The sequence below is a fragment of the Eucalyptus grandis genome, chromosome 2 (genome assembly GCF_016545825.1).
Source record: "Eucalyptus grandis isolate ANBG69807.140 chromosome 2, ASM1654582v1, whole genome shotgun sequence".
NCBI classification, from domain to species: Eukaryota; Viridiplantae; Streptophyta; class Magnoliopsida; order Myrtales; family Myrtaceae; genus Eucalyptus; species Eucalyptus grandis.
In genome coordinates this window covers 53,515,215-53,541,813 of record NC_052613.1, presented here as the reverse complement: position 1 = coordinate 53,541,813, position 26,599 = coordinate 53,515,215, and the positions used below count along the sequence as shown (strand labels likewise).

General features: G+C 40.3%; 3 protein-coding genes across 4 annotated transcripts; 1 reads left to right on the top strand and 2 right to left on the bottom strand.

The window, feature by feature from the left end:
* Positions 1–120: 120 nt before the first annotated feature.
* LOC104433709 (serine/threonine-protein kinase PBS1) lies at positions 121–5,967 on the bottom strand. Of its 2 annotated transcripts, XM_010046554.3 has the most exons (5): positions 5,401–5,967; positions 4,726–4,925; positions 3,977–4,166; positions 1,409–1,800; positions 121–958 (listed from the first exon to the last, which is right to left on the bottom strand). In XM_010046554.3, exons 1-5 carry the CDS (start codon positions 5,513–5,515, stop codon positions 467–469), a joined length of 1,389 nt encoding a protein of 462 aa, XP_010044856.2. In that variant the 5' UTR covers positions 5,516–5,967; the 3' UTR covers positions 121–466. The 2 variants fall into 2 exon arrangements, with proteins under 2 accessions (XP_010044856.2, XP_039162625.1); XM_039306691.1 differs by lacking the exons at positions 4,726–4,925; positions 5,401–5,967 and adding an exon at positions 4,290–4,709.
* Positions 5,968–15,948: 9,981 nt separating this feature from the next.
* Positions 15,949–18,368, top strand: LOC104433708 (exocyst complex component EXO70B1). The gene has a single exon (XM_010046553.3). It carries the CDS (start codon positions 16,094–16,096, stop codon positions 18,155–18,157), a length of 2,064 nt encoding a protein of 687 aa, XP_010044855.2. The 5' UTR covers positions 15,949–16,093; the 3' UTR covers positions 18,158–18,368.
* A 116-nt stretch (positions 18,369–18,484) lies between these two features.
* Positions 18,485–26,230, bottom strand: LOC104435666 (protein MICRORCHIDIA 7). Its single transcript, XM_018869145.2, has 20 exons — positions 25,713–26,230; positions 25,467–25,472; positions 25,285–25,359; positions 25,126–25,160; positions 24,977–25,055; positions 24,542–24,634; positions 24,352–24,436; positions 24,067–24,142; positions 23,031–23,159; positions 22,553–22,651; positions 22,339–22,440; positions 21,374–21,535; positions 21,203–21,298; positions 20,560–20,611; positions 20,326–20,437; positions 19,847–20,150; positions 19,414–19,505; positions 19,227–19,314; positions 18,898–19,020; positions 18,485–18,816 (listed from the first exon to the last, which is right to left on the bottom strand). Exons 1-20 carry the CDS (start codon positions 26,176–26,178, stop codon positions 18,730–18,732), a joined length of 2,361 nt encoding a protein of 786 aa, XP_018724690.2. The 5' UTR covers positions 26,179–26,230; the 3' UTR covers positions 18,485–18,729.
* Positions 26,231–26,599: the final 369 nt, after the last annotated feature.

Below are 26,599 nucleotides of genomic sequence, written 5' to 3'. Positions count from 1 at the left end.
AGGAGAACAAAAAAACTGTTGCAGCTAACGAGACATCGCCGTTCCCTCTGAATTTCGAGTTGATTTGAAGAAGGCTAAACTCAAGACATGGTACATCCGGAATGTTTCATTTGCAGAGACTGGCCAATAAAATTGCAACATGCTAGCTCCACACATGTCCAAAGACTACCAATTTTTCGTTTTGGTATAACATTCTTGTGCACTCTGTGGAGGCAATACAAACAATCAAGTACCTCCTCCTGAGTTTCTCTCATCTGTATTGTACATAAATGACACTGCAGAAGTACATAAAAGCAAAAAGCGTTTCCCCCACTCTTTTTTTAATCTTCCGGGGGCTTTTTTAGACATGGAATACAAAAAGTTCCTTACACTTCATCAAAATCTCTGGCTTCTCAGCAAGCAAAATGCAAGAATCAAGTCAAAGAAAAGCATCATCATCGGCGCTCGAAGCGGAAGGCTTAAGATGTCAACTGTTAGAGCCATCGAAACTGCCTTGAGCGCTCTGCCGTCTCTTCTCTCGCCAATTCTCGCCCCACATCTTGGCCTCCGCCACAGCTCTTTCCCTGTCTAAATCCTTGTTCAACATCCTGACCGTGTCTCTCGGAGAATCGTCTTTCTCGGACGACCCTTCGAAATCCCACCTGCGGCCCGATCCTTCTCCTTCCTCGTTCCTCAGGATCTTAATTCCCCGATCGTCTCCACTGCTCTTACCCTCCTTAACACCTCCGGATCCCTTGTATGCATGCCCAGCAGCCGTGTTTGGGTCGTATGCTTGGTTTGCTAGATAAGAAAGAGCTGTGACTACATCCCTCGTGAGAGGACGAGCCGCTGCCTGTTCTTGGATACACATGGATGCCACGGCAAGCGCCTGGTAGAGCCCACGCATCGGGTACTGCCCCTGGAGACTTGGGTCCACCATTCTAGAGAACTTGCGGCGGTCATTGATCAGTGGACGTGCCTGATAAGCAAAAATCCATGATGCATGTAATTCATTTTGGTTTTTGCTAGAAGGGAATTAAATTGCACATATCGAATTGAAAATAAATGACAGATTGCAATAGCTAGAATGAGTGCAGAGAAGCTAGGCCGTTTTGCCTTTCCTGTGACTTTATAGCAACTACATTGTAATAGAAATGTCTATTTGCTGCATAAACTCAGTGAGTCTTTTAGGTTTTTCCGATTAGTTGAGCTACACGTATATAAAACAGGAGGAAAAAAAACTGATTGGGTTAGGTATGTCCATTTCCATTGTTATTTGACCCAAAACTGAGCTTCAATCCATGTCAAAAGCACAATATCAATCCAATTCATACTTTAATGTGGTCATCCAATCTGGTCGTTGGTACTCTTATTTTATAATGTTTTCACCTTAGCAAAACAAAAACAAAGAGAGAGAAACCAGCCTTACCCATGCAACCAGATTCTGTTCTCCATGAGGAAGGTTACTATCGATGGCCTTACGTCCAGTAATCAGCTCTAGTAAGACCACCCCAAAACTGTAGACATCAGATTTTACCGTGAGTTGTCCAGTCATAGCATACTCGGGAGCACAGTACCCATAAGTCCCCATAACCCTTGTAGAAACATGCGATTTATCTCCAGTTGGCCCGAGCTTTGCGAGCCCAAAATCAGAAAGCTTTGGATGGAATCCTTCTTCTAGTAATATATTTGATGACTTGAAATCTCTATAAATAACTGGTGGATTCGCTTTGTCATGCAGGTATTCCAAACCTTTAGCAGCACCAGCAGCTATCTTCATTCTCATGTTCCAATTTAAAGGCTCCTTCCCAGGAGGAAGATCTGTGGAATGACCAACACTGAGTATTAGCAACAGTACAGAGTGCTGTTGGCAGTGGTCATGCAGCATCACAATAATCCAGAAACAGCAACAACAGCATCAGCAACAGCCACTTCCCTCTAATGGGGATTAGGAACATAATCAGAACCATGTAATTAATTCTGTGCATTATTTTTGTCATCTTAAGATTCACTTGCCCTTAAGACCGTCCCAAATCCAGTTTAAACCATAACTGAGTGGCGGCTAGCCTAGCTACAATCAACGGTCCCCTCATCTATGTTTGGCCACTGAGAGCATTGTCGCTCACTCTCGCCCATGACAGAAATGAAGTAAAGGCCAATAGAAAGGGAGAGAATTATGCATAATTATTTCTAATCAAATGAGTCCAGAGACTCCAGACTACAGTCATATCCTCTCACTATTGAAATCAAAATTCCATCGGATGATGTTGTTTTTACATTATTATCAAAAGATCGGCATGAAAAGTAAGTTCCAAGAGCTGAGCACATTCAAAAGTATGAGAAACTAACAAGCTGTATCATACCAACTTAGTATCATACAAAACATTACAAGCTAGTAGAGCATGGTCTTTGTATATGCAGATGGGCCAAGAACTAGCTGCTGCTTACTAGGCATTTTTCAACTATTGGTGATTTATTATGTATTTGTGCATTTAACCTCATGCTCTCCTCTTCTCATTTAATGAGCTGCTCCCACTACCATTTCTCTTTCTCTCCACGTGAGAATACTCCCTCTCTCTTCTGTTATCATTTTGGCCGGGTAAGATTCCGCCCCCTCCCTCCTCCTTTTCTTTTTCTCTCCCCTTGTCCTTCATCTTCATATTCAATTTTGTAAACTTTTCTCAAAAGGGGCCATGGCTAAGCTTGGTAGCATAGCTCAAGCAGACATGGCTGCTAGGGCTGATTTCTACGGAGCTCAACTGTGAACCTCAGGAGGCCTACATTTACTTGTGAGCACAAGGCTGATCTCACACTGCTCGTGCCCATGCCACCACTTGTGAGCACAAGGCTGATCTCACACTGCTCGTGCCCATGCCACCATAAAGAACTTGATACAAGCAGGGATGGCAGCAGGTCGCAAGGGCATCGACAGCAAGGTCAAGCTGCCACAGTCATGTCGGCATTGAGCCAGAGGCTCAATAATGTGGTGGTCTGCTGAGTTGTGTGAGAGCTGAGATGGGCTACTTGTCTTAAATAAGAGTCAATAAACTCATGTGATGCTGTATAGAATTATTTTTTAAAATCAAACAATCCGTGCTGCTCAAGTAGCAGCTAAATTTAGTCCATAATAATAGTTATTAAAGGTGCTCATGCAATTTACTTCCTAACATGTCATTCAACTGAATAATTATTCTTCAAAGAATTACAAAAGGTGCTAACAGAGCAGCAAATGCTTGGCAGATATTGCTAAAGCATTTCGGGGGAAGGACAATTATTTATGAGTTTTTGAGAATGTTGAATATCCAGCCCGTGTCCTTAGTTATGATTTTCTTCTACCAATACAACAGCGAAACTAATAATGTATTTTCCCACTATTTGGCATTCATTGTTATAGATCCTCTCACAGCATCACATTCTATATATTACCACTCTTCTGTAAAATCCAATTACTAAGGAGCTTTCCCTAAAGATTCCACTCCACTTTCAAGTCTTTTTAATCTTTCCCTGCTATATCAACCTGCATCCTCCACATAGTCTAATCTTCTATGCCTATGATGCAACTCCTGGCATTCTCACACACCTTTTCTCATTCAAAACAGAAAACTGCTTCCTCAGCAAAGTGTTCAAAGCTTGGTTCTTTGCGTCTTGGTTGCTAATTTCCCCAAATTTAAAAATATTTAAGCTTTTTCACCACGATACAATAGCTGGGAAAATAGAGAACCCCTTTACCTAACACCATTCTTGCCTGATCCAAGTATTTACCATTATGAAATCAAACTCTAAACAACACCCCCTCCCCCCCAAAAAAAAAAAAAAAAAAAACAAATCCCTTTTCTTTTCTTGTTGCAGCAAATACCACCAAGCCATCGTCTTTCTGGCACAAACAGAACATTTTGTATACAATCGCATTATCAAGACACAGATCGTAGTATAAGTAGAGAATGGACTTTTACTCATATTGAAAGGGAAATCAGACAATTATTAACGTAAATGCTACCATGGAGGTGATCTTCCAATGATCCCAAGGGCATAAATTCATAGACAAGAAGACGCTGGTCACCATCAGCACAGTACCCGATCAAATTCACCAGGTTAGGGTGATGTAGAAGGCTCAACATGAGAACCTCCACCAAAAATTCTCGGTTACCCTGAAGACCATTCCTATCCAATTGCTTAACAGCAACCACCTGCAATGGCAGGGACAAAGTAAACATTAAAACACACACCATACACATCACTCACCAATGCACTATTAGAAGTGTCAACATAACAAGCAATTGGAAAATGCGGCAGGATAGTTTTATACGCACCTGAAAAGCAACTACCGGATAGACCTTAGAAAACACAAATTCACTAGCTCTTCACACCTGATTCGCTAAGTCTTTCTGAGTGGACTACAATGGTTTGAAAACTCCAATATATCTCCATCAAGCAAATGATGAAGTATGGTGCACTAGGTGCTTCAATGAGAGCATAACCAACAATTATTTCACTCATGCATATAAGAACAAAGAGAATACCAAGTCAAGAAAGACCACCATTAAGGGATGCATATAAACTAACCCTCACTTTGCAGTCCCCATGTAAATAACAGTGGGTTGGGTCATGACATTGTAGAATCTAATTATAAAGGAGATTCTTAATAACTCAAACATTATATTAACCGACATATAACATTTCTAAAGTGGTCAATATGAGAGCACATCATACAGCTCACTCGTGCAGGTAAATCACCAGATAATTTACCTGACCAGTACTCTCAAGCCGTCCCTTATATACACGGCCAAATCCCCCTTCTCCTAAGAAACACTCAGACCGGAAATTCTTTGTTGCAGCTGCAAGCTCACGGAAAGTAAATGTCTGAGCAGCAATACCGGGTGTATCCTTAAGGCCAGGTAAATCTCTTTTGACTCCTGCATTGCCTCTCAATCGTGGTCTGTCCACTCCTGCAAACATAATTTGTTGGAGTTAACCATTGGAGTTACAACTTGACAAATACATTGAATTCATTGACTTCAAGACAAAAATCAAAAGGTTCACATTTCTGATTTGCAAAATCAAGGGGTACCAAACTGGGTGGTGCCAGCAAAAGAACCTGATTTGGCTCAGTCATTTATCTCACACTAACCAGAGGCATAATCTACACATAGATTGTCTACTTAGTCATAAGGAGATCTCATTCCACCAAAAGAAACAGGAGACAATCCTCTCTGTGGAGTCTGCTTCTTAACAGCAAAGAATAACAATCTCATCAACAGATAATCAAACGAACAATGATCCACACAACAGCGACAACAAAGCAAGCATCATCATTATCAGACACGCCCAGAACAGATCAAGAAAGCAAATCACTGAAGAACCAGGTAAGTGTCCGTTTTGAAAAAAATAAAATAAAAAATTAGGGGTCTTGGCAGGACTGACCAGAGGCCAATCTGGAAATGTCAGACGAGAGAGGCCCTTGATTCCGATCGTCGCTCTCCTTCTCAGGATTCAGCTTCACGTCCTCCCTCGAATCGAAACACGAAAAGCAACCCATCCTCTCAAAATGGGACCCCGAATCGATCCTTCCCGAGAACAACAACAACAAACAGCTTTATCTAGAGAGAGTCATCCCTGATGACGCCTCACCATCCAACGTTTTCCCCCAAACACCCAATCAGATTCAGACCCCTCAACACTTGCCTTTACGGTAACCCAACCTTAGAAAACACAAAAGAAGAAAAGGTCCCTCCTTTATCCGATCGAGCAGGTGGGTATGAGCAGAGAGAACCCAGAAAGGCTCTGCACCTTGAACGGAGGCTCGATTCTTCCCGGTTTCAACTGACCTCCCCAGGGAGAAGACGACGTATTTATACAGACAAGGAATCCACATAACTTCTCCCCACTTTCACCACTTCCATTCTTCTAGATTTCTTCCCTCTTAGAGAGAGAATTTTTACTCTTTTTTTTTTTTTTTTTTTTTGGTGGCTTTTTCGGTGATGCGGCAACTTCAACGGTTGACCCTTTTAGTTTACCCAAGCAGAAGAAGAAGGAAAAGGAAAAGGGAAAGGTATCATTACTCCCATTTACTGTATTTCAAACTTTCTTGGGTGCCTCTTCTCTGGCTTTTACTGTATTTCCAACTTTCTTTCCACCGCAAGAAGCGAAAACAAAAAAATAGAAAATAGAAAAAGAAGAAAGACAGGAATACAGAGCAGTAGGTTTCTGTTCTACGGAGTTGACGGTACGTATGTAAAAAAGCGGTCGTGGTCGGGGGTGGTGGTGGCGGAGGCAAAATGGGGAATTCACAAATACAAGACGGGTCCGATGGCGGGACTGGCGGAGCAGCACGAGCGAAGCCGAGGAGCCCTGTAACCGCTCCTTTCGGTTTGGTCGTTGTCGTTCGGCCGAAGATTAAAAAAGACGCTGCGGTTCCCCAATTTTTATTTTTTTTTCGTTGTTTAATGTCGTTTCAGCTTCTTCTTCTTTTTTTCCCCCTTTTTCGAGTGAAATTTTGAAATAATGTATGGTTACGTTTATTCATTATTTTTATGAAAATATTCACGATTCCATGAATCGGTCTTTACTTATTTTATATTAATTTGTACAGAGCTTTATGCTTAACAACATTCATTTTTCATGAATAATTTAGGGCAAGTGGGTAACTTACCATAATGAATTACGCTTGTTAATACTATATACAATATACTTTAAGTAATGAAATAAATGGGCCACTTGCCTCCTATCTCTCCTCATGTCATGCGACGCAAGATGAAGATATTTGGAGACCTCGTTAATCAAGTGAGATATGAGTCGAAATCTAGATAAATAAATTACCGGCATTCAAAAGAGTAAATGATCAAACTTTTATCATTCACTTTATTTATATCCATGTACCGATGGATAGTTCATATCAAGTTCGATATACTATTCCTATTTTCATATTTACAATTCTGCCCCATCTTTACTCATCATGTGTAATATTTATCAAAGACACATCAGGCACCTCGTCATGTAAAGCCAAATTCAGATTTTAACTTCACATTGGCATAGATAGTTCTTTAACCGCTAAATCAATCCGATTTCTTTATCTTAATCAGAAGAATACAGAAACCGAAAAAGGGTGCGCAAAGAAACTTCTGTACTCAGTGGGGAATCTAAAGGGTTCATGTGTTCGGGTCAGAAGAAGGCTCCAGAGGCGAATTATGTCATGCGCATGTGTAAAGCCTCAACCAACATGTTCCACCTCCTTGTTCTCTTCTCGCTTGGAGCCATCGAATAAAGAAAATGCAAACATCGATCTTATTCAAAACCCAGAAGCGAATCCTTCGGTCCGGTTGCGTGGCGCTTTATTCAAATCGGCGTTAGGTCTGGAAACCAGTATATAGTATATGCCGTGAAGATCCCAGCCCTTAGCCTTCCCCGAGTGCTCACTCGGCTGCTTCGAATCCCCACTAATTTATGACCTGGAGGCCATGAGCTTCCTTCTCAGAAAACATTTGGAGGAGGAAGTTTTTCGAGCCCATCTGGGATTACAGCACGTTGACTTTTTGATTCTTTCTCGGATGTTCGCGGTCGCTTGTCAATCTCCTTCGTCGGGAGACAATCCACCTTGGAAGATAGCTAATAAACCGCGAGCTTCTTTTACATTTCCCCACCGCGGTTCTGAAATACGCGGGGAGGCATAATTGAACATTTGAACGTGTATTGCGTAAGTAAATCGAACGGGAACACCTATCTTGTCCAAACTATAATTAATGAAGATTTCTTAACAGAACGGCACAGTGAGAAACCGATATTAGGTAGGGCGAGAAAAATGCTGAACTTAAAATCGTACACACACATGTATTCAGAGAAAATGATACAAATAGTTTTTGAACTTTGATTCATCGTGCAATATAATTTCCGAACTTTAACTCGATATGAAATACAGTATTTTTACCTTTAATTTATTCAATGCAATCCATAAATTTTTAGCACGTGTTTGATTTAGTCTATAAACTACGTGAAAATATTTAATGTAAGAAATATTCATTAGTATTTGTGTCATTTTCCCTAAATATATCCATATTCTTGCTCCAGTCTCTTGTTTAATTCAAGGTCTTTTCTATGTTAAGTTATACGATGCCACGAAATGAATAAAATGGGACTGGGACGGAGTTGGTGCGCTGCCTCCTGTTTTGGCTTTGTCTGGAGGTGGAATTCAATCAAGGAGTTGGTGTATTCTGATACACCAGACACGATTCGGTAGAGGAGCTTTGCCTCTCTAACATGTCCGCCCAAGTTTCGTATCGTCCTCTCTGGTTAGCTTCGGATAATCTCAATTCGTGCGTATGAACATGGAACGTTACATTAAAGTGCAGGTGTTGCTTTCGTGGGGGCACGAGACTCGCTCGCCGATGATTTGGGAGAACGGATTGTGGATCTTGTCAAAGCTAATGCCCGCGTATTTGGTTTTGGCATTTCTTCTTCTTTTGACTTGGTAATACTTCACACGGCTAAACTGTCATTATCACATGCTGGAGCCCATCTGGTCTATTCGAATGAGATTATTCGAATTGCTTGTCGAGGGCAGATGCTGGAATTTGAATCCATGAAGCGACAGACATCCACCGAAACCCGCTAGTGAAAATGACAAAAGAAGGAGACCCGAACTCGCTCCAGAAACTCAGATCGACTACAACTCAGCTCGGACAGATTCTTGAATCGGCACTTCAGGAGAAGGGATCTTGTCGTTTCAAGGAAGCATCATTGGATTTCGATTCTATTGGTCGAGTTTTTCTTTTGATAATGAACTTGTTAAAATATGCTAAAGGTCTTCCCAAATCCACGGGCTGGACAGCATTCCCCACTCAGCTTCAGAAGCTGTTGTTTTGAGAAAGACTATCGGACAACTTTACCATCTTGTCGACTGTACATCGCATGCTTTGGTCCAAATGATGTTAGGGCACTGTTTTTTCGGCGTATTATTATAATGATTAAAGGATGAAAATCATTTATAAACGTCTCGATCCGTCTCGCAGAGGAGGATAGATAAGTTTTGCGTCTCACTATTCAACAATTATAATGTCACCCTCAATAGGAGGAGATGCGTATTGAGACCATACGCACGCCAACGAATTGAAGAGATACATAATTCGCTTCTCTGATTAAAAGGGTTCTTTATTTTTTTTGTTGGCAATTTATGCAATAATGTGCTTGGTATGGTGCAAAGAATTTCCATCACGGTACAACATGGGGAAGAGGGCCAAATTCCAACCCGTCTGGCCAAATTCATAATACACGGCAACTTGCCGTACATAATAAGCATAAACAAATTTCGTTTCTCTTTAAAAAGCAAATCATATCTTTATCTTACACCACGTTGATCTGGTGGGCAAGATCCAACTTCCGTAAAAGTTGGACAAAGTCAAAAAAATAGATAAACTAGAGGAAATCGGGCATTGGCCAGTGGAGAGATTGACCCACCCAGACATGTGGCGCTGTAGGAAGAGCCATAACGAAAGACCGAGACATGCAATGCCACTGTTCTTGTGTGAAGACAGAAGATGAAGATCGGTCCCGCCGAGGAAACTGAAGGGGAAGATTCACATGTCCTAATGAGAGATGAGAGATCTGTACGTCATCGATGAACTAGCTCATTAGAGACAAATGCTCTTGTCTTTTACTCTTCTTGTGGGCGGCGGCGAGTTCTTTGACTTGATGTTTTGAGCGTCGCGAGTACTCCGCGAACGAGCGTTCAGGTGTAAAAGCCCCCACCAACCAGGCCACCGAGGCGACGCGGCACCGCCTTCGGGATGGTGGCGGTGCTCGTTCGCTCGCTCATCGATCTGTCATCTCTTAGAATTCCATTGCAGAATTGAGTTGATTAGGCAATGGCCCCGTGGAAGATACGGGCGCAAGACTTGACTATTTCCCTTTGGCGTCATGTTGATCTAAGAAGATGAGCGTTGTCTGGTGCAGAACCTTAGCGTCTCTTGTGGGGAAAAATGAATTGTCGGTGGAATAGCTTTGTCATCCGGCAACTTGCTAGTGAGTCGCGAATTCCTTGTGTTAAATTACCAATAGTTATTTCTTTGGTTATGAATTATTATTGGTTTCTAATAAATTGCCAACTTTTACAGTTTGGTTTACTAACGTGTTACAATTATTGACTTCTATGAGAAGCAGGCAACTTTAACTTAGTAGTTACCAACTTTTCTCCAATAACGTTAACATGTAGTTTAAGATTATCAATTCTTCTAGGTTAAGGGAAAAGTACCAAAAAAGTCATAAACCTATTACATTAGCACCAATTCAATCCTAAAATTTTCAATTGAACCAATTCAGTCCTAAACCAACTTTGGCCGGTCGGCACTGACGTGGACATCGGCCGGTGACCAAACGTTGACGTGGCAATTTTTATGATATTTTTTTTATTTTTTTCGAATTTTTTTATTAATTTTTTTCTTTTTCATTTTCTTTTCTGCCTCCTTCTTGGCAGTTGCAGAAAAGAAAAGGAAAAATAAAAAAAATTAATAAAAAATTGAAAAAATAATAAAAATCATAAAAATTACCACGTCAAGCATCCGACCACCGGCCGATGTCTACGTCAGCGCCGACTGGCCAAAATTGATAAGATGGACTAAATTGTGACCAATATTAAAAGATTTAAGACTGAATTGGTACCAATACAATAGATTTAGGATTTTTTTGATACTTTTCCTAGCCACTTAGTTATGTTAACTATTGATTCCAAATTACCAATTTTTTTTTAATTGAAGTTACGACTCTTGTAATGGAGTATCCAACTTTATTTGAATTAGTTACCAACTTTTTTTCCCCGAGATTTACTAACTAATTTTAGGTTATCAGTTATTATTTGAAATACTTACGAACACGTAAGATTGTGAAAATGGGTTACAAAACCATATTTTAACCCAAATTTGTTGAAGTAGGTTATATATAGGCCACCTCAAATTTGAAATGTAGTCCATGACATGACCCGAGCTCGCTCACTAACTCAACAAGTAGTCCGTGGAGTAGTCCATTCTTTAGAAGTAATAATTTAAGGAGAAAAATTTCTAAGATTGGAGCTCAGTTTGAGTTGGTTCCTGATTAGATTAGGTATGAGTGTCTGAAATTACATTGCATAAAAATAGGTTAGTTCAATTAATGGGCAAATAGCACAAATTGTCCTTGAATTTTGGTCTAATGTGTAACATGATTTTTGAATTTTTAATTTGTTTAATGTGGTCCATAGACTTTAACTCAATGTGCAATATCTACCTTGAAGTGTAAATTTAATCAATATAGTCATTAAAATTTTTATACATATTCAATTTAGTCCCTAGATAATGCGAAAATGTTCAAATGTGTCTTTTCATTAATTCAAGTTCATTGACAATATTGAACATTTTCGTATAGTTGATGACTAAATTGAATATAAACTAAAAGCATTTGTACCATATTGAACAAAATTAGAAGTTTAAGGATGAAATTACATATCAGAATAAAGTTCAAGGATTACATTGAATAAATTAAAAATTAGGGACCATGTTGCAAATTTAACCAAAATTTATGGATCATTTATGTCATTATGGTTCTACCTAGGATTTGAACTCAACTACCTTGAAAGCCAATATGGTTCCAAATTTTTGGAACTAGTTTGATCCCCAGTTCCAAATTTGTGGAATCGATGGAAACTAGTTCAATTCCTGGTTTCAAGTAAAGAACTACCATAGATTGGGCCACTTCAAAAAAATCTAATAACCCTAGTTCTTCTCTTATCATCTTTTTGTTTCTCTCTCCAGCGCTCCTACCTCGCTTAGATACTTCATGACTCTCTCTCTCTCTCTTCGCTTGCCCCTTGCTTGTTCTCAACTCACCTTCACTTGAACTATTGTTGAGCAATTAACTATATTATTTATTTTGTTTTCAAGTGGCTAGAATGTAAAGAAATATTTTTATGGATCAATGAGGTTTTATAATTTATGTTTTATGTTATATGTTTTGAACTTTTTATCGTTTATAATTATACATGACTACGTGTTCATCTTATAGATCATTACTTTTGGCATACAAATGATTTCTTTTGTTCATTGAATCATTTTGTTGCTCATATTATTTTGCTATAAGCAATAAAATAAAAAAAGAAACAAAAGAAAAATAGGTTGTTGAGTAGATCTAAAATCAGATCGGAAAAACATGGTGGGTTCCAAGATCCATTCCAAAACAAACAAAGAAGGTTACAGGTTTGGAATCATCCATTCTAGAGCTAATGGCCCCTAATTTATAGGAACAATTTGGGCTATACCATTTTTGATTTATCCCAATTCCAACTAGACCCACCCAATTAATAAGCCTATCAACATGGATTTGTTGTTTTTGAATAACCAACTTTGCTATAAACTTAACCACTTCTTTTTAAGTTGTCAACTTTTATGTGAAATATGCGTCTTTCATAAAAGTTACCCATTCTCATTTGAAAATACTAAATTTTCTATATCATTATTTCCAATATTATTCACGTTTGTTATGTGATGAACTTACCTCTTCCGCTGATGGCATTTGATAGAAAGAGCAGTTTGTGAATAATAATTTCCTTATGTCAAAATTATTTTAGGCTGTCCGTGTCTTGGTGGGTCTCTCTTTTTCTTTGTTTTGTTTTTGATTCCTCAGTTTGGTGAACTTTCTAGATGTGTAGAGTTTGTAGCTGCAGCGATGCTTAATCAGAAAGTACCAGATTGTCGAAATTCGTTGAGCCCAACCCAAGTTCGTGCAATAGAAAGCCCATAAATCTCTCTGGACACGGCCCGTAACACTAGCATTTTCGTCTTCAGTACAGGGCACACGAAAAGGATAAAGACGGAAATAGAATATTTAGGAATAAATAATAAGAATTCACACAATCCCCTTTAGAGATTGATAGTTGAGGCCTAGTTTATTTCATTATCGTCATTTTAAAAGTCAATAAATAAAAGGATGTTACAATTTGTGCACGATTATTCTTATGAATTCCTTACGGTGGATTTAATATAATCATTATCCTATTAATGATTAAATAATGAAATAATTATTGAAAAGATAAAATATCTTATGACTGTTAAATTGAATAATTAGGTTTTATTATTTACCAATGGTCTAATTGCATTATGGCTATTATTATATTAAATTTATGAATTAAATAAAAAACCATTTAAAGAATTGTATAAATTATTGACAGTAGTTTAATACTTTAAATTCACAATAGAAATTTTGACCAAAAAAAAAAAAATCACGATAGAAATTGTAGCGTGATTCAATAATAAATTATCTAATCATTAATTCAATGGCTGATACCACAAATTATTCCAAACTAGTATTTTTGTGTTACATTTACCCCATATTAATATTTATACTACAAAACTCCCAAACTAGTACTTCAATTCCAGATTTACCCTAAAATATTTTTTTTTTTTTATACTCAGGGAATCTTGTACAGCCGATAGCCGGCGGGTAAACCCTCGAGTGACGCTAGTGGAGGACCCACCACCCCGACGTCACACTTAAGACACTAAGTGCCTCCACTGGGTTTCGAACCCCTCACCTTTGGGCAAGGATCAACAAAACTCTTGTCCAACGAAGCCACCACAATCGATGGTACCCTAAAATAATTTTTGTATTATAGAAAATCCAAAATATTACATTGGTAAATTCGCTGAAATTTGCTAATATAAGTTTTGAGAATCTACTAAAATTAATAATTTATTGTGACACGAAAATTAATTTGAGATAACCATGGCATGTGTGTACCATTTTGGATATTTTGTGACACGAAAAATCATTTCAAGTAAATGTAGCACTGGCATACCATGGAATTTTTTGTGATACGAAAGTTAGTTTGCAATAAACGCGGCACTAGTATTCTAATTTTGGATATTTGGCAATGAAATTTAATTTGGGGTAAATGTAGACAAGTATACCAATTTGAGTTTTTAGTTGTATTAATCCATCATAATTTAAGCATTTATAAGGATAATTGTCAAAAAAATTCTAAATTCATTATAGGCTGGCCAATTTCATTTTATAAATTTCAATTTAATCAGTTTTCCTAAATATTTTGACGATTCAATATAGCCATCCAACCATATTTGGCCGGTACAGAGACTACCACAGACAAAAAGGAAAAGGAAAGGGAAAAAGAAAAGAAAAAGATAAGAAAGAAAAGGAAAAAACCTTTTAAAAAATTATAAAAAAATCCATGTTAGCGACTTCTAGCCAAAATTGATTAGATTGGCTATGTTGGAAACTTACTAAAAGGTTTAGGATTAAATTAGCTAAATTGTAAAGTTTAAGACTAAATTAGCTATTGTACAATAGGTCTAAGACTTTGGAACAATTGTGCTGCATTTATGTTACGTAGTTAATATTCGGAATTTGATATTTATTATTATAATAGTGATTTCTAGCCAAAATTGACTAGGTGCCTATGTTGGAAAATTATTAAAATGTTTATGATTAAATTAGCCAAATTACAAAGTTTAAGACTAAATTAGCTGTTGTATAATAGATCTAAGATTTTGAAACAATTTTGCCACATTTATGATACATAGTTAATATTCGGAATTCGGAATTCGATGCATATTATATTATAATCATTGCAGAAATTATGATGATTTTTACAAAACATTCAAATCGATGTAATAATTTTGAGTGCGTATTCGCATAGGCACATCGTATTGAGCACTCAACATCTATCAGTCGAATCATCTTATAAACTGGCCTTTGTGTCTCCAACGTTATTCGACAATAAATTTCAACCGAATACGAATGGCTAGCGGTTAGAGATGGTTTGGCATTAGGAAAATTACAAAAAAGTCCTCAACTTATTATACCTATATCAATCCTATCATAAATATTGTAATTTTATCAATTGAATTATAAACTTTTTGATAATTTGCCGATTTTCGCCGAAGATTGATGACGTGGATCTTTGGCCTGTCTTATCTTTGGAGCTGACATTGATAATTTTTACATTTTTTTAATGTTTAGAAAATTTTAATTCATTTCTTTTCTTTTGAATTTTTTTTCTCTTTCTTTTTTGCCCTTGTTCTTTACTATGCAAAGCAAAGGAATGTGAGGCTTCACGCAGGATATTTACAGCAGACAAGATCCTCCCTTTGCCGTATGCCGACGATTTTCTTTTTTCTCTTGATTCTTAGTAGCCCTTTTGTCTCATAGGTTATATTCTTACTCTTGACATAACGTACATCTATATATCAATTGAGCGATTCTTGAATTTGACTCAGTTCGATAACGTGAGAGTCCATCCTAAACATCGACCGATCGGAATGCTTTCGGAAAGAACACCACGAAGAGGAAGAGGCCGGCTGAAACGACAACACAGAAGGTCACGTTGGTTGGACTTGATTCAGAAGACACGAAGGGAACGGTGAATGTTCCGCCCTTCCTTCCCTAATGCTCCAAAACACAAAAATGGGGAGCACGACTACGTCGTCGTCAATAGATATCCATAGATATCGTTTTTACTTAATAAATTTTATTTTTTTTTAACCGGTGTATATTTAATTTGAAAGATGTATCTTGCTCGATACATGTCTAGAAAATGTAAATTTTTTAAAAGCGTCGCCTGCAAGAACACCACGCACGGACGTGCGAACAACGTAGACCGCTGAAACCGACGTGGTGGCCACCCACGCCCCCTCCCCGAGAACATGACCGAGCTGACCTTCCCTCCTTCCCCCCGGGTCAACGGCCGGGCCCACTGACCGCCACGTGGCCCACTCCCCAACCTTAACTCCTGCTAATAAATCCTAAAAAGAACCCCAAAAAAAAAAAAAAAAAAAAAAACCAAAAGCGATCCTCGATCCTGAGCCCCTGCTGTCGCTGTTGGCTGATGTGCTCCTCTTGCCTCTTCCTCTCCCCTGTCTCCCCTCTTCCCTCCAAAAATAGCCATCCCACGTCCCCACCGCCCCCATGCAAGAACTGCAAGAAGATCTCGAAATGATTTCATAAACATTTTTCGCGCATTTCGTAATTGTGATGATGAGTCTGATATGATCTGCCTAGTCTCTCCCCCGTTTTCCTCTCTCCCCGCCTGATAGATCTCCATCGCCCGCATCGTCGTCGTCGCCGTCGTCGTCCATCCGCATCCATGGAGAAATCGCCAGCTCCCGAGAAATCTAGCAGTTTCGCGAGAAACGACTCCAAGGAGATCAAGGATGTTGAGGCGTCTCCGGTTTCCCCGGCGGTCGACACAAGCCCTGACGCCCTTCGAGGACCGGCCTCCGAAGAGAACGAGGCGGTGGAGGAGTCTAATGCCGAGGAGCCCGACTTGACCCTCCCTCAGGTCTGGGACGAGATCGACGTGTTCCTCGGACGTAATTCTGACTCGCCGTGCGATGACGGCGAATCGAAAACGGATTCGGATCCCGTTGAGATCCCGAGAGCCGTCGAGTTGCTTTCCAAGAATGTCGAGTCCATGATCGATAAGTACGCGATGGACGCTGGCAAGTCCAAGTTCGGCCACGACCCGGAGGAGGACTCGTGCTTCTTCGGCTCGGTGAGCCGGCTCTCGAAGCTCGCGGACAAGATCGGGGATTTAAAGCCGAGCGATGAGAATGCGAACGTGCTGTGTTCTTCTTCTCTGAACAGGACCAGCTCCGTGCTGCAGCGAGCGATGTCATTTCTGGAGGAGGAGCTTCGCGCCATCCTCGACGAGGACTCCAAGACTGGAAGTGACGATTCGGATCCGAAATCTGCCAAGGCAAGGCAATCGTCATCGTTCAATAATTACGGTCACGACTCCGATCGGTGCATCCTTCCCGATCCCGAGCCTGCCTCCACGGAGGAGGAGTTTCCATGTTTTATGTCTGAAACGATCTCTATCATGAGCAAGATCGCGGACACGATGATCTCTGCAGGCTACGAGACCGAGTGCCGCGTGCTGTGGATGATCATGAGGCGGAAGGCATTCAAGTCAGAGTTGAGCAAGGGAGGGCTCGACGTCCTCAGCATCGACGACGTCCAGCGAATGCAGTGGGATTCCCTGGAAAGAGAGATCTCCACGTGGATCGCCGCCGTCAAGCGATGCTGCACCATCCTCCTACCCGGCGAGGGTGCCCTCAGCGAGTCGGTGTTCTTGGGCCAGCCAGAGATCGGGCAGGTCCTGTTCGGAGACCTCCAGCGCTCCGTCTCCATCCGGCTCCTCGACTTCGCAGAGGCCGTTGTGCTGACGAACCGGTCCGCAGAGAAGCTGTTCAAGTTCCTCGACATGTACGAGACACTGCAAGACCTGATCGCGGCGGTCGATGGGGCGAAGCGGTACTCAGATGATCCCAGGAAAGAGGAGGTCAGGGCGGAGATGGTGGTAGTGAAGGGAAGGATTGGGGAGGCGGCCGTGAGCATATTCTGCCAGCTGGAGAGCTCGATCAAGAGCGACAGCGGCAGGGTCCCTGTCCCGAGCGGGGCGGTGCATCCCCTCACTCGGTACACGATGAATTACCTCGAGTACGCCTGTGAGTACAAGGACACCCTGGAGCAGGTGTTTCAGCAGCACCATGAAAGGGCCATCGTCGAGACCTCCGACAGCGAACCCATGTACAATATGGACTCCCCGTCGGCGAAAACATCGCCGTTCTCGGTGCAGCTGATGACAGTGATGGACCTCCTGGACGCAAACCTGGAGATGAAGTCGAAGCTGTACAAGGACCAATCGCTGCGGTACATATTCCTGATGAACAACGGAAGGTATATCGTCCAGAAGATCAAGGGGTCGAGCAAGATACATCAGCTGATGGGGGACACATGGTGCCGGAGGAGGTCGTCGGACCTGAGGCAGTACCACAAGAACTACCAGCGCGAGACATGGTACCGGCTGCTGCAGTTCCTGAACCACGAGGGCCTGCAGGTGAAGGGGAAGGTGTCGAAGCCGGTGCTCAAGGAGCGGTTCAAGTGCTTCAATTCCATGTTCGATGACATCCACAAGACGCAGAGCACATGGGTAGTGAACGATGAGCAACTGCAGTCCGAGCTTAGGGTCTCGATCTCTGCAGTCGTCACACCAGCGTACCGGTCGTTCCTCGGCCGGTTCAACCAGTTCCTGGACCCGGGAAGGCAGAGCGAGAAGTACATCAAGTATCAGCCCGAGGACATCGAATCTCTCATCGATGAGTTGTTTGATGGCAACCCCACGTCAATGGGGAGGAGACGGACGTGACTTTCATCTGGTGAGAGAGCCGCGAGTAACAGCTGAGGATGATGATTCCTTTTATGAAAAGACACCATGGGACTTTTTGTTAGATGATTATTGTTTTCCAGCAAGATGACAGAGTCGGGTCGATGCAATTTTTTGGGACGTTCTTGACAATTGTTACTGGGGTTGATGTAAAAGTTCAATTGACATTTTGATAAAGGCAATGTAACGAGAAGTTTCGAGCACATGTTGCAAATCTGAACTGTTTAATCCGTTCACGTTGGGTCATCTTCGTCAGGAGATCTCGACCCGAGATCGCATTACCAGGACAGCATTGGAACCGTATGTATAACCCGCCATCTACCAATTAATCTAACCTTGTTTTGATTAACATGTACATGGAGAAACACTGACTATCGGACTGAACAAAAACTAATATACCTCGTCTATCAGATAAACTCGAAGCCTTGCTCATGAAATTCATGGATGTATGGAACAACTGACCATCCTGCGATTTTACGGTTGTCAGAAATCCTTCCATAAGTAAGAGTTCATACCATGTCAATGTTGAATCTGATGAGCCTATAATCTGTGCTTCAGCGTTCGACTTTGCGATTTAAGACCTTCATGTCTTGTAACTGCCTTAACATATGAAGCAGTCGATCAATCTCACTAGACGCAGCCTGTGTCAAATGGATAATAAGACTTGAGCAAAAACAAATGATATTTGACCAATTATGACATTAGGAAAAGCGTGTGCGGACCATCAGTTGCTCCCTGAGTTCGTCTTCCTCCTGTTCTCCCCGGGTCCTTTCCTCCACAAACATGTTAATTAGTGCTGTATGCTCCTTGTCCACGTCTCTAATTTTTTCTTCTCCTTCCTTAAGCTGTATTGCACACCCAAAAAGAATGCAAACCGCCGCTCTTTAAGACTGATCAAGCAGATATACAACTACTTGTACTGAGAAACTAGAAGAAGCAAGAACAGAAAAGCACACGTATACAAGTAGTGTCCATAGTTAACATCTGCAATCTGTGAGCAAGGCAATGCAATTCACTGGATGACACTGAAAAGAATCAATTTTCCACTTACTTTTGTTTCAAGAGATTTGCGTCTTTCTCTCTCCACCTGCAACTGGTGCAGCAAATTCATTGCATCCAATCCCACTTTTTCTTTTAATCTTGCAAAGAACGAACAGTAGAAATATGATTTGACATTACCAATAAGTAGCGACTTCTAAAGGTGTGAAAAAAGGAAATTCAAATAGCACTTTTTTTACCTTTGTCTTAAATCGCAGTTCTCTTCTTTCAACCTGACTAACATGTCTGTTTGGCACGCAGAAACATGAGCATCACTGTTTCTGATACTGTCCTGTGAGTGAACAAGAAACATGATAAAATTAGAGACAAGTGGAAAAAACTGCCTACTTGCAAGGAACCGAGATCTCAGCACCAGTCTCATTACACCAATCATAAGATTGACAACCTCTGCACTATTTATTCAAGTAAATGACAGAATAGAGACCATCCTTGTCATACATGAAAAGTCAGCCATCAAAAAAAGAAAAAGAAAACCCTAAAAAAATTAGATACTCTCTGTGCTTATAATAATTTTTATGATGTGTATACATATTTATAAGCAGCTAGAAGCATCAAGTTTCCTGAACAGGTAATTATGGAAAGAAACATGAGACTGTAAAACTGAGAATCTACCGTTGTTTGGGAAGCTCTTCCCAAGGAACCAATTTTGAAATTACATGTTATAGTTTGTTGGCCATCAACATTAGCCAAGGAAACCTCGTCAGAACTTCTTTCCTCACTTGATTCATCCAAGTCTGTAGATGCCTCCTCCTGGTTCACAGTCTGCTTGAACTTAGAACATGGACTGATTACTCCACTCCCCTTCCCTACTGAGGGAGAACACGATTTACTTTTATTAGAGCCTTTCATTTGAGAAGAAACTGATTTCTTTGATTGTTGAGTTGCTGCATAACCAACATGATGGCAATTTGTATTCCTGATAAATGATTGAACAGGAATTTGTTAGGAGGTACATTACCTTCTTAGTCCCCAAAAGAGAAAGGGATACGCATGATGAAGCCACAAACAGTTGATATGGATAAAAGATCATGCAAGGTTCAACAAAATAGCCCTAAAACACATCATAGAGCCAGGAGAAATGTAAAACAAACCAGTAATTTCTCTGCATCACCACCAGGCGTGCCTCGAGTTTTGAAAGCACTATTGTGCGCTCAAAGTCTTGTTTGTCATGAGCAGGTTCAATGAAGTTCACTTCCAACACACCTGTCATGGGAAGAAACATATGGAGAGCAAGGTTGAAAACCACTCCTTCCAAGAGCTATTATTGCCACGCAAAATCAAGAGCTACCATCTAATTATCCCCCCGCAATTATAATCAACCTTACCTATAACTCCGCGGCCATCACTTCCAGCAGCATTCCAAACCCTCCAGAAGGGCTGACAAATAGGACAGGGATATGACTAAAGGAACTCCAGAGAACAGAAAACAAGCACTGCAGAACTTAATAATATGAATCTACCCTCCATTGTATTTTCTCTCTTAACAACTCAAAAAACAGTAGTTGATTGCCAATTTCATGAGTGAGTGTCTTAGGAGCTGGTACTACTTAATCAGTTAAAAGAAGAATAGAGTGCAAGTAGGACATCATGCAACTCAAGAAAATAGAAAGTATTAGAAATCAGGAACTGTAGAACCTACAACATCAAATACAATGTAAAAGACATGCAACCAACATCCAGCAAAACCATTATTGATTAAAATTTTAAGTGAAATATATCCTTGTAAGAGGAATAGTTGATATAACATTTCTCTTCATGAGTACCACAAGAAAAAATACAGTTAAAAAAATTCAAAACTAAATCATAGATCAAGCACCTAATCAAATGAAGTGCCCAGACTCATAAGTGCATTTATTTGAACAAACATTGGTACAAATCCAGGTGCTCAACCTCTCAACTTTGATAATTGATTCGTATTATGTACAATGAAACAAAAGCAAAAATCTTCAACAGAATTTTAAGACGAACCTTAATAAGTCGATTCTTATGGTAAACATTGAAACCTTGAACATCAATGTGATAGGAAGCATCCTTCACAAAGCCAATGGTCACACTGGCAACCATCTGTTGAAAAATAAAGCATGTTCAGTTGATCTAAATTTAAATCCATCTGGCAGGTCAAAGCAAATGATCAATTACATTTGAATTGTTGGGCACACTGTCAGCAACATTTGAAGGCTTGTATGTTATCTTCTGGCTCAGCATCATGTCATTCACCAGGCTGTGGTGTCTAACATCTGCCCCACGCAAAATGATCCTGAAATCAGGTGGCCGCCTGAGATAGAGGATTGATGCATAACTCTGGCAATATGAAATGGAAAACATAAGTTATGACCATCATACAAATTTAGCATCTGAATATCCTGTCAACATGTGCAAATCCCACCAAATGAATACATAACCGTTTTTCCAAATTTAACGGTGTAACAAACAACTTAGTAGAAATTATTTTTTGGTTAGGATGGCTGCCATCCAAATTTTAAGTATCAATCAAGAATGACATAGATAGCTGTAACGCATGGTGCTTCACTGGCATTTCCAGATTCACAGATTTTTGCCAAGCTATGTAAATTATAGACAATAACAGACATTTCAGACAACAGCCAGTCCAGACAGCACTTTAAAAGCACTATAACAAAGGTCGAATAGATGCGACACAGTGAACCAGCACACGCATTTTTGAGTCCACTGTCCATCCATACACATGACACAAATATTAGTAGAAACAGAACTAGACCATATGCCCGGCAGTATACTAATTGTCAGGATGTCTTCCTGGCAGGATGCAGGAAAAACCCTCTTGATGCACATATTAGAATATTGCTCATCTCCGAAAGCTGAAGTGTAATAAAAATTTCTATAGAAGAAGCCAGATCAGTCTACCAATGGATTGAGTAAGCTTCGTGGAAATTACTGGAAAGGTGGTCCCAGTTTGCAAGACACTCGACACAAGACGAAGATTGTTTTACAAGAAAAGAAAACAGACCCCTTTCTAACAAAACAGAAGTGAGAACTTGGTTAGATCCTCCATTCAACAAAACTTACTGGCACTACTGCATATATCTTAAAAATTATGGTGTTTTAATTGATCACATGACATGTACCCTCAACGAATGTCGGTAAGTCAGAAAATGTTTCAAGTTCGGAAACTGTTTAGCCATCTTTATTTTCTTCTCTTCCCGATTTACTCCCCTGATTTGAATATCCTGCAAATTCATAGGTAAAATTCATCAACTTAGGAACTCACCAAGCAGTATTCGACCTTGTAAGGGTTAAAGTTAAACTTGCCATAAGAAAGTAAAGGTGCTTAAGGCATACATGAGGATTGGTATCAAAATTGAGTTCCAGACTTCCGTCATCATCTTCCCATAAATTATATATCATTATGCGTGTACCTTGATTTTGTAACGAATTGAACTGCAAGCAATAGCATGAATTAGTCATAGAGAGTAATAGAGATCAATAAACAATTCCTGCCAGCTCGCAATCTTCCATGAAACTCTTTTAAACCATAATGCTGGTGAATAACTTGGTCTGCCTAGTCAAATTTAATATAATGAAATCAATTGTCAAAGCCAAATTTAACACAATAACAAAAGCATTCAATCAGAATGACCTCGAAATAATAGGAAGACCAGGAAGAGGAGGAGGATCATGAGATGTGAAAGAACTAATCCTCTTTTTTCCACAGATAATACACGTCAGAAAATGTCATTCCTATGTCAAAATAGAAGCAGAGTGACGTGGAAGAATAATAAGGACAAATCGGTGAGAAATTCTTAGAACACCAAGTTACCTGCTGAAGAAGTTCTTCCTTATTTTCAAATGGTGACCAATGCAAAATGGTTTCAAAGTTTCTATTCCAATCCTCTGTAGAAGATCTGATTATCTTGCTCCATTCTTGTCCCTTTTTCTGGTAATCAACCTTACAATTTCCAATGACAAGTCACAAGAAAGATTTTACAGAAATTGTTCGACAATGTTAAACGGACTTGTTAAGTATAGGCCGATAGTTAGCACAAAGAAGAAAGCACTTGCTTCTCATATTCTTTCGAAGTAGTAGATATTGATACAATAAACACAAGGCAACCTTTCCTGTTTCTCAGCAATCACCCACATCAACCACCCAATATCATCTGACAAGAGATCAGACTTATAACTTCTTGCACAATTGGAAGTTTCAGATTTATTACACTTCATACATTTACTGAAGATAAAGTATTATTACTAGCAATCCGCAGTGATAGACCTGACATTGCTTATGCCATTAACAAGATGACAACAGGATGTAGGGCTAAAATATCTATCAACAGCATTCTATCGTACTATGTAAATATCTGGACCCTGCAATCTGGACATCCCAAATAGGTTCTCTCATTGTCGTTGCACACCATTGTCGAAATTTGAGTTTCCTTGAATATGCAAATACAACTATAAACAGAGAATAGAGGATGAAAGACATAATAACTGAGCAAAAGTGGCTGGACTCGTTGGTGAAAAAGATCTGTGAAAACACATCCATTTCTTGACAAGGACTTTTTCATCCCAACAGAAACTAGTAAAGATAAAAATGGAAAAACCGGGATGGGAATCCTTTAAAATAGAGAAAACGCCTCTTTGGTTTATGGAAATAGATTTATACCCACATTAAACTTTTGGTGACATGAGAGTTTCTTTACTGGCTACAGTCTTTGATAGACCTTATAGAGTATGAGATATACCTACTAATCAGTTACATTGGTTAGCTCTCTTATGGTGCCATTTTACTATAAAAAATTGCTGGTGAAAAGAGCATCAAAGACTAAATTGGGATGAAAGTTCAATATACTTACAATAGGAACAATTATATCTTCCTTGCCTGTTGCCCTTAGAAATGTGTAGGACAACATACCAATGCTTTGTGATGCGCTGGAAGGAATAATATGTGTTCAGTTATCAAAGCACTTTATAGCATGATATTCTATGCTAATCTTCAGTTAATAGCGGAAATAATTCAATTTCTTTTGGGAATTTCCATTTGACCAAATATATAGCAGAGCTTATAAAGACAGTCAATCAGCAAGGGAGCAAAAACAAGCTTTGAAATTAAGTTTCCATGCTAAATAGAAGACACACACCTCATTCCTCCTAATTTCCCACTACGTGAGAATACAATCACATCTGCTCCCAGCCTCATGGTACTTGTCTTGAACCCATTTCCATCTATAAAGAAGGAAAGAAAAAGGAGGTGCATAAGTATAAAACCCTTTTTTAAATATTGTCTTTCTGAAGACAGAAACGGGTTAATGAAATACAAGCAGAGCTCACATTGACCAATCGTGTTTGCAGCTTTGCTTTTGGCAGAATATCCGAGAGACATGCACTTCCTCATTTTGTCAGGGGTCATCCCTCCACCATTATCTGCAGTTAACGAGTCAGCACGTGCATTCGTTAATATCAGGGTAAACACAATCATGATAGCTTCTCCAACAATGTCATCGTGAAAGAATTAATAACATGAAATTATCTGTTCTCTGAGATCATTAGATGGTCAAGTAATCTAAACATAATACACACAATGCTGGCTCTTGCTAGCAAATGAAGGTTATGCTGCAAATATATATCACAGGCCTATTTTCAGGGAGTTGCAATGCAAGAATGGTGACTGGTGAAACAAACAAATATCATAGCATGTGTTCTGTGTGGCTAAGTGGGTGTGAGAGAGAGAAAGAGAGAGAGAGGAGGGAAGGGGGAGAGGGGTACCTTCAATCACCAAGGCTATGAAATTCTTCCTTTTATTTTCCAACAAGTCAAGGTGAACATAAGTGGCTCCATTGCAAACCTACCGTTATCATAGTAAGGAAATGTCCGCCGTGAACAGATGCACAGATGTACAAGATTCATATCGTTACCTCATCTACAGCGTTGTCAAGAAGCTCCGCAAAAGCTGCATATCAAAATTCTAGAAAGTGAGATTGCTCCACCTAATACACAAAGCCGTATACGGCAAACAAACAAAAAAGTTCTGAAAGGACTAAGACTCCAGCGTTTAGCTAATCAGAGAGGGATACCTCCAAGAGCCCATTTATGGCTGGTTGCATTGGAATGGAGAAACTTGGGGTGGACTCTGACACGATCCATGCCAACTGAAGCACCAAATTATAAGAGAAACGAAGGCGGATTGGTCAGTTAGACATGCAAGCGCAGTCGACACACCCCAGAGAATATGCTTAGAAGAAATCAAACTCAAGACCTGTAGCTGCAAACATCGACATGCTATAAGTTGTTAGACAACGGCCCGTTTTACAGTTTGTGAAGATCAAAATCGAAACTTGTTTTTCCACAGTGCATCAATGGAACAGGACGACCATGCACGTTTACAAGGAAAATACACGACAGCGAATTGCCTCTGAAAATACTTCTATCAGCGTAGGAAGGAGACAATGTCGTGTAAAATCATTTCGATACGGACCAAACCAGTCATGAATACAATGCGTACCATCGCGAGAAGCAAGAACGTCGCGATTGCTTTCCCCCTCGTAATCCCCAGCCTTCCAGAACTGCCGGCGCACGGCACGAGCCTGAATCGTCCGGTCGCCGTCGACAGCAGCCTCCACGGGCGAGCACGGCGGCAGCGGAGCGAGGAAATCGACGGGAACCGCGAAGTCGACGACTTCCTCGTCGAGCTTCGGTTTCTTCAACGCCAAGTCACGGTCTATCTCCTTCAGGCTCCTCGTCTTCTTGCGCTTCGGAGCGCTCGCGCTCGCGCCAAGCGCCGCGGCTCGTGGACAGCGGCCGTCGCCGGCGGAGCGATCGCTGCATCCACTGTCGTCGTCGTCGTCGTCGTCGTCGCCGCCGCCGCCGTCGACGCCGTCGTTGCGGTCGTCGCTGCTGATGTAAATCGGCGTACGGTCGCTGCGCGTGCGTACGAACTCGTCAGGCTCTCGCTTGACGATGGAGTCCATCGCAGAATGCCAGTGCCGTGCACTGCCGTTAGTAGGGCTGCGAGATTTGCTCCAGTAGCAGAAAGAGAGAGAGAGAGAGGATGGAGTTTCAGGAAGGGTAGAGAGAGAAGTGGCGCGACGCGGATTGATTTTTCTTTTTTTTTTTCCGGTTTTTTAAAATACTTTGAAAAACGACCATATTTATAATAAATTTACTCCAAAGTAATTTCTTAACCATAAAAAAAATCAAATTGAGATATTTATGACGAATTCATTATTTGTTAGTTTATGTTAAACTAGATTAATAATGAAACAGAAGACAAAACCCTAAATTAATACATCAATCAATTGACGTGTGCCATCTAACTTAGCAATTTAGTTGTAAAATTTAACAGAATCTAACCGAGAGTACATTTGTCATAATTATATATGCTTGGGATTT

Coding starts and splice junctions, on each gene's coding strand:
- LOC104433709 (XM_010046554.3), bottom strand. CDS start 5,515: ATGGGTTGCTTTTCGTGTTTCGATTCGAGGGAGGACGTGAAGCTGAAT. Junction 4,926..5,400: donor CATTTCCAGATTGGCCTCTG/GTCAGTCCTGCC, acceptor TTATGTTTGCAG/GAGTGGACAGACCACGATTG. Junction 959..1,408: donor AACAGAATCTGGTTGCATGG/GTAAGGCTGGTT, acceptor TTTGCTTATCAG/GCACGTCCACTGATCAATGA.
- LOC104435666 (XM_018869145.2), bottom strand. CDS start 26,178: ATGGACTCCATCGTCAAGCGAGAGCCTGACGAGTTCGTACGCACGCGC. Junction 24,143..24,351: donor GGGAAATTAGGAGGAATGAG/GTGTGTGTCTTC, acceptor TATTCCTTCCAG/CGCATCACAAAGCATTGGTA. Junction 20,612..21,202: donor ATAAGAATCGACTTATTAAG/GTTCGTCTTAAA, acceptor CCTATTTGTCAG/CCCTTCTGGAGGGTTTGGAA.
- LOC104433708 (XM_010046553.3), top strand. CDS start 16,094: ATGGAGAAATCGCCAGCTCCCGAGAAATCTAGCAGTTTCGCGAGAAAC.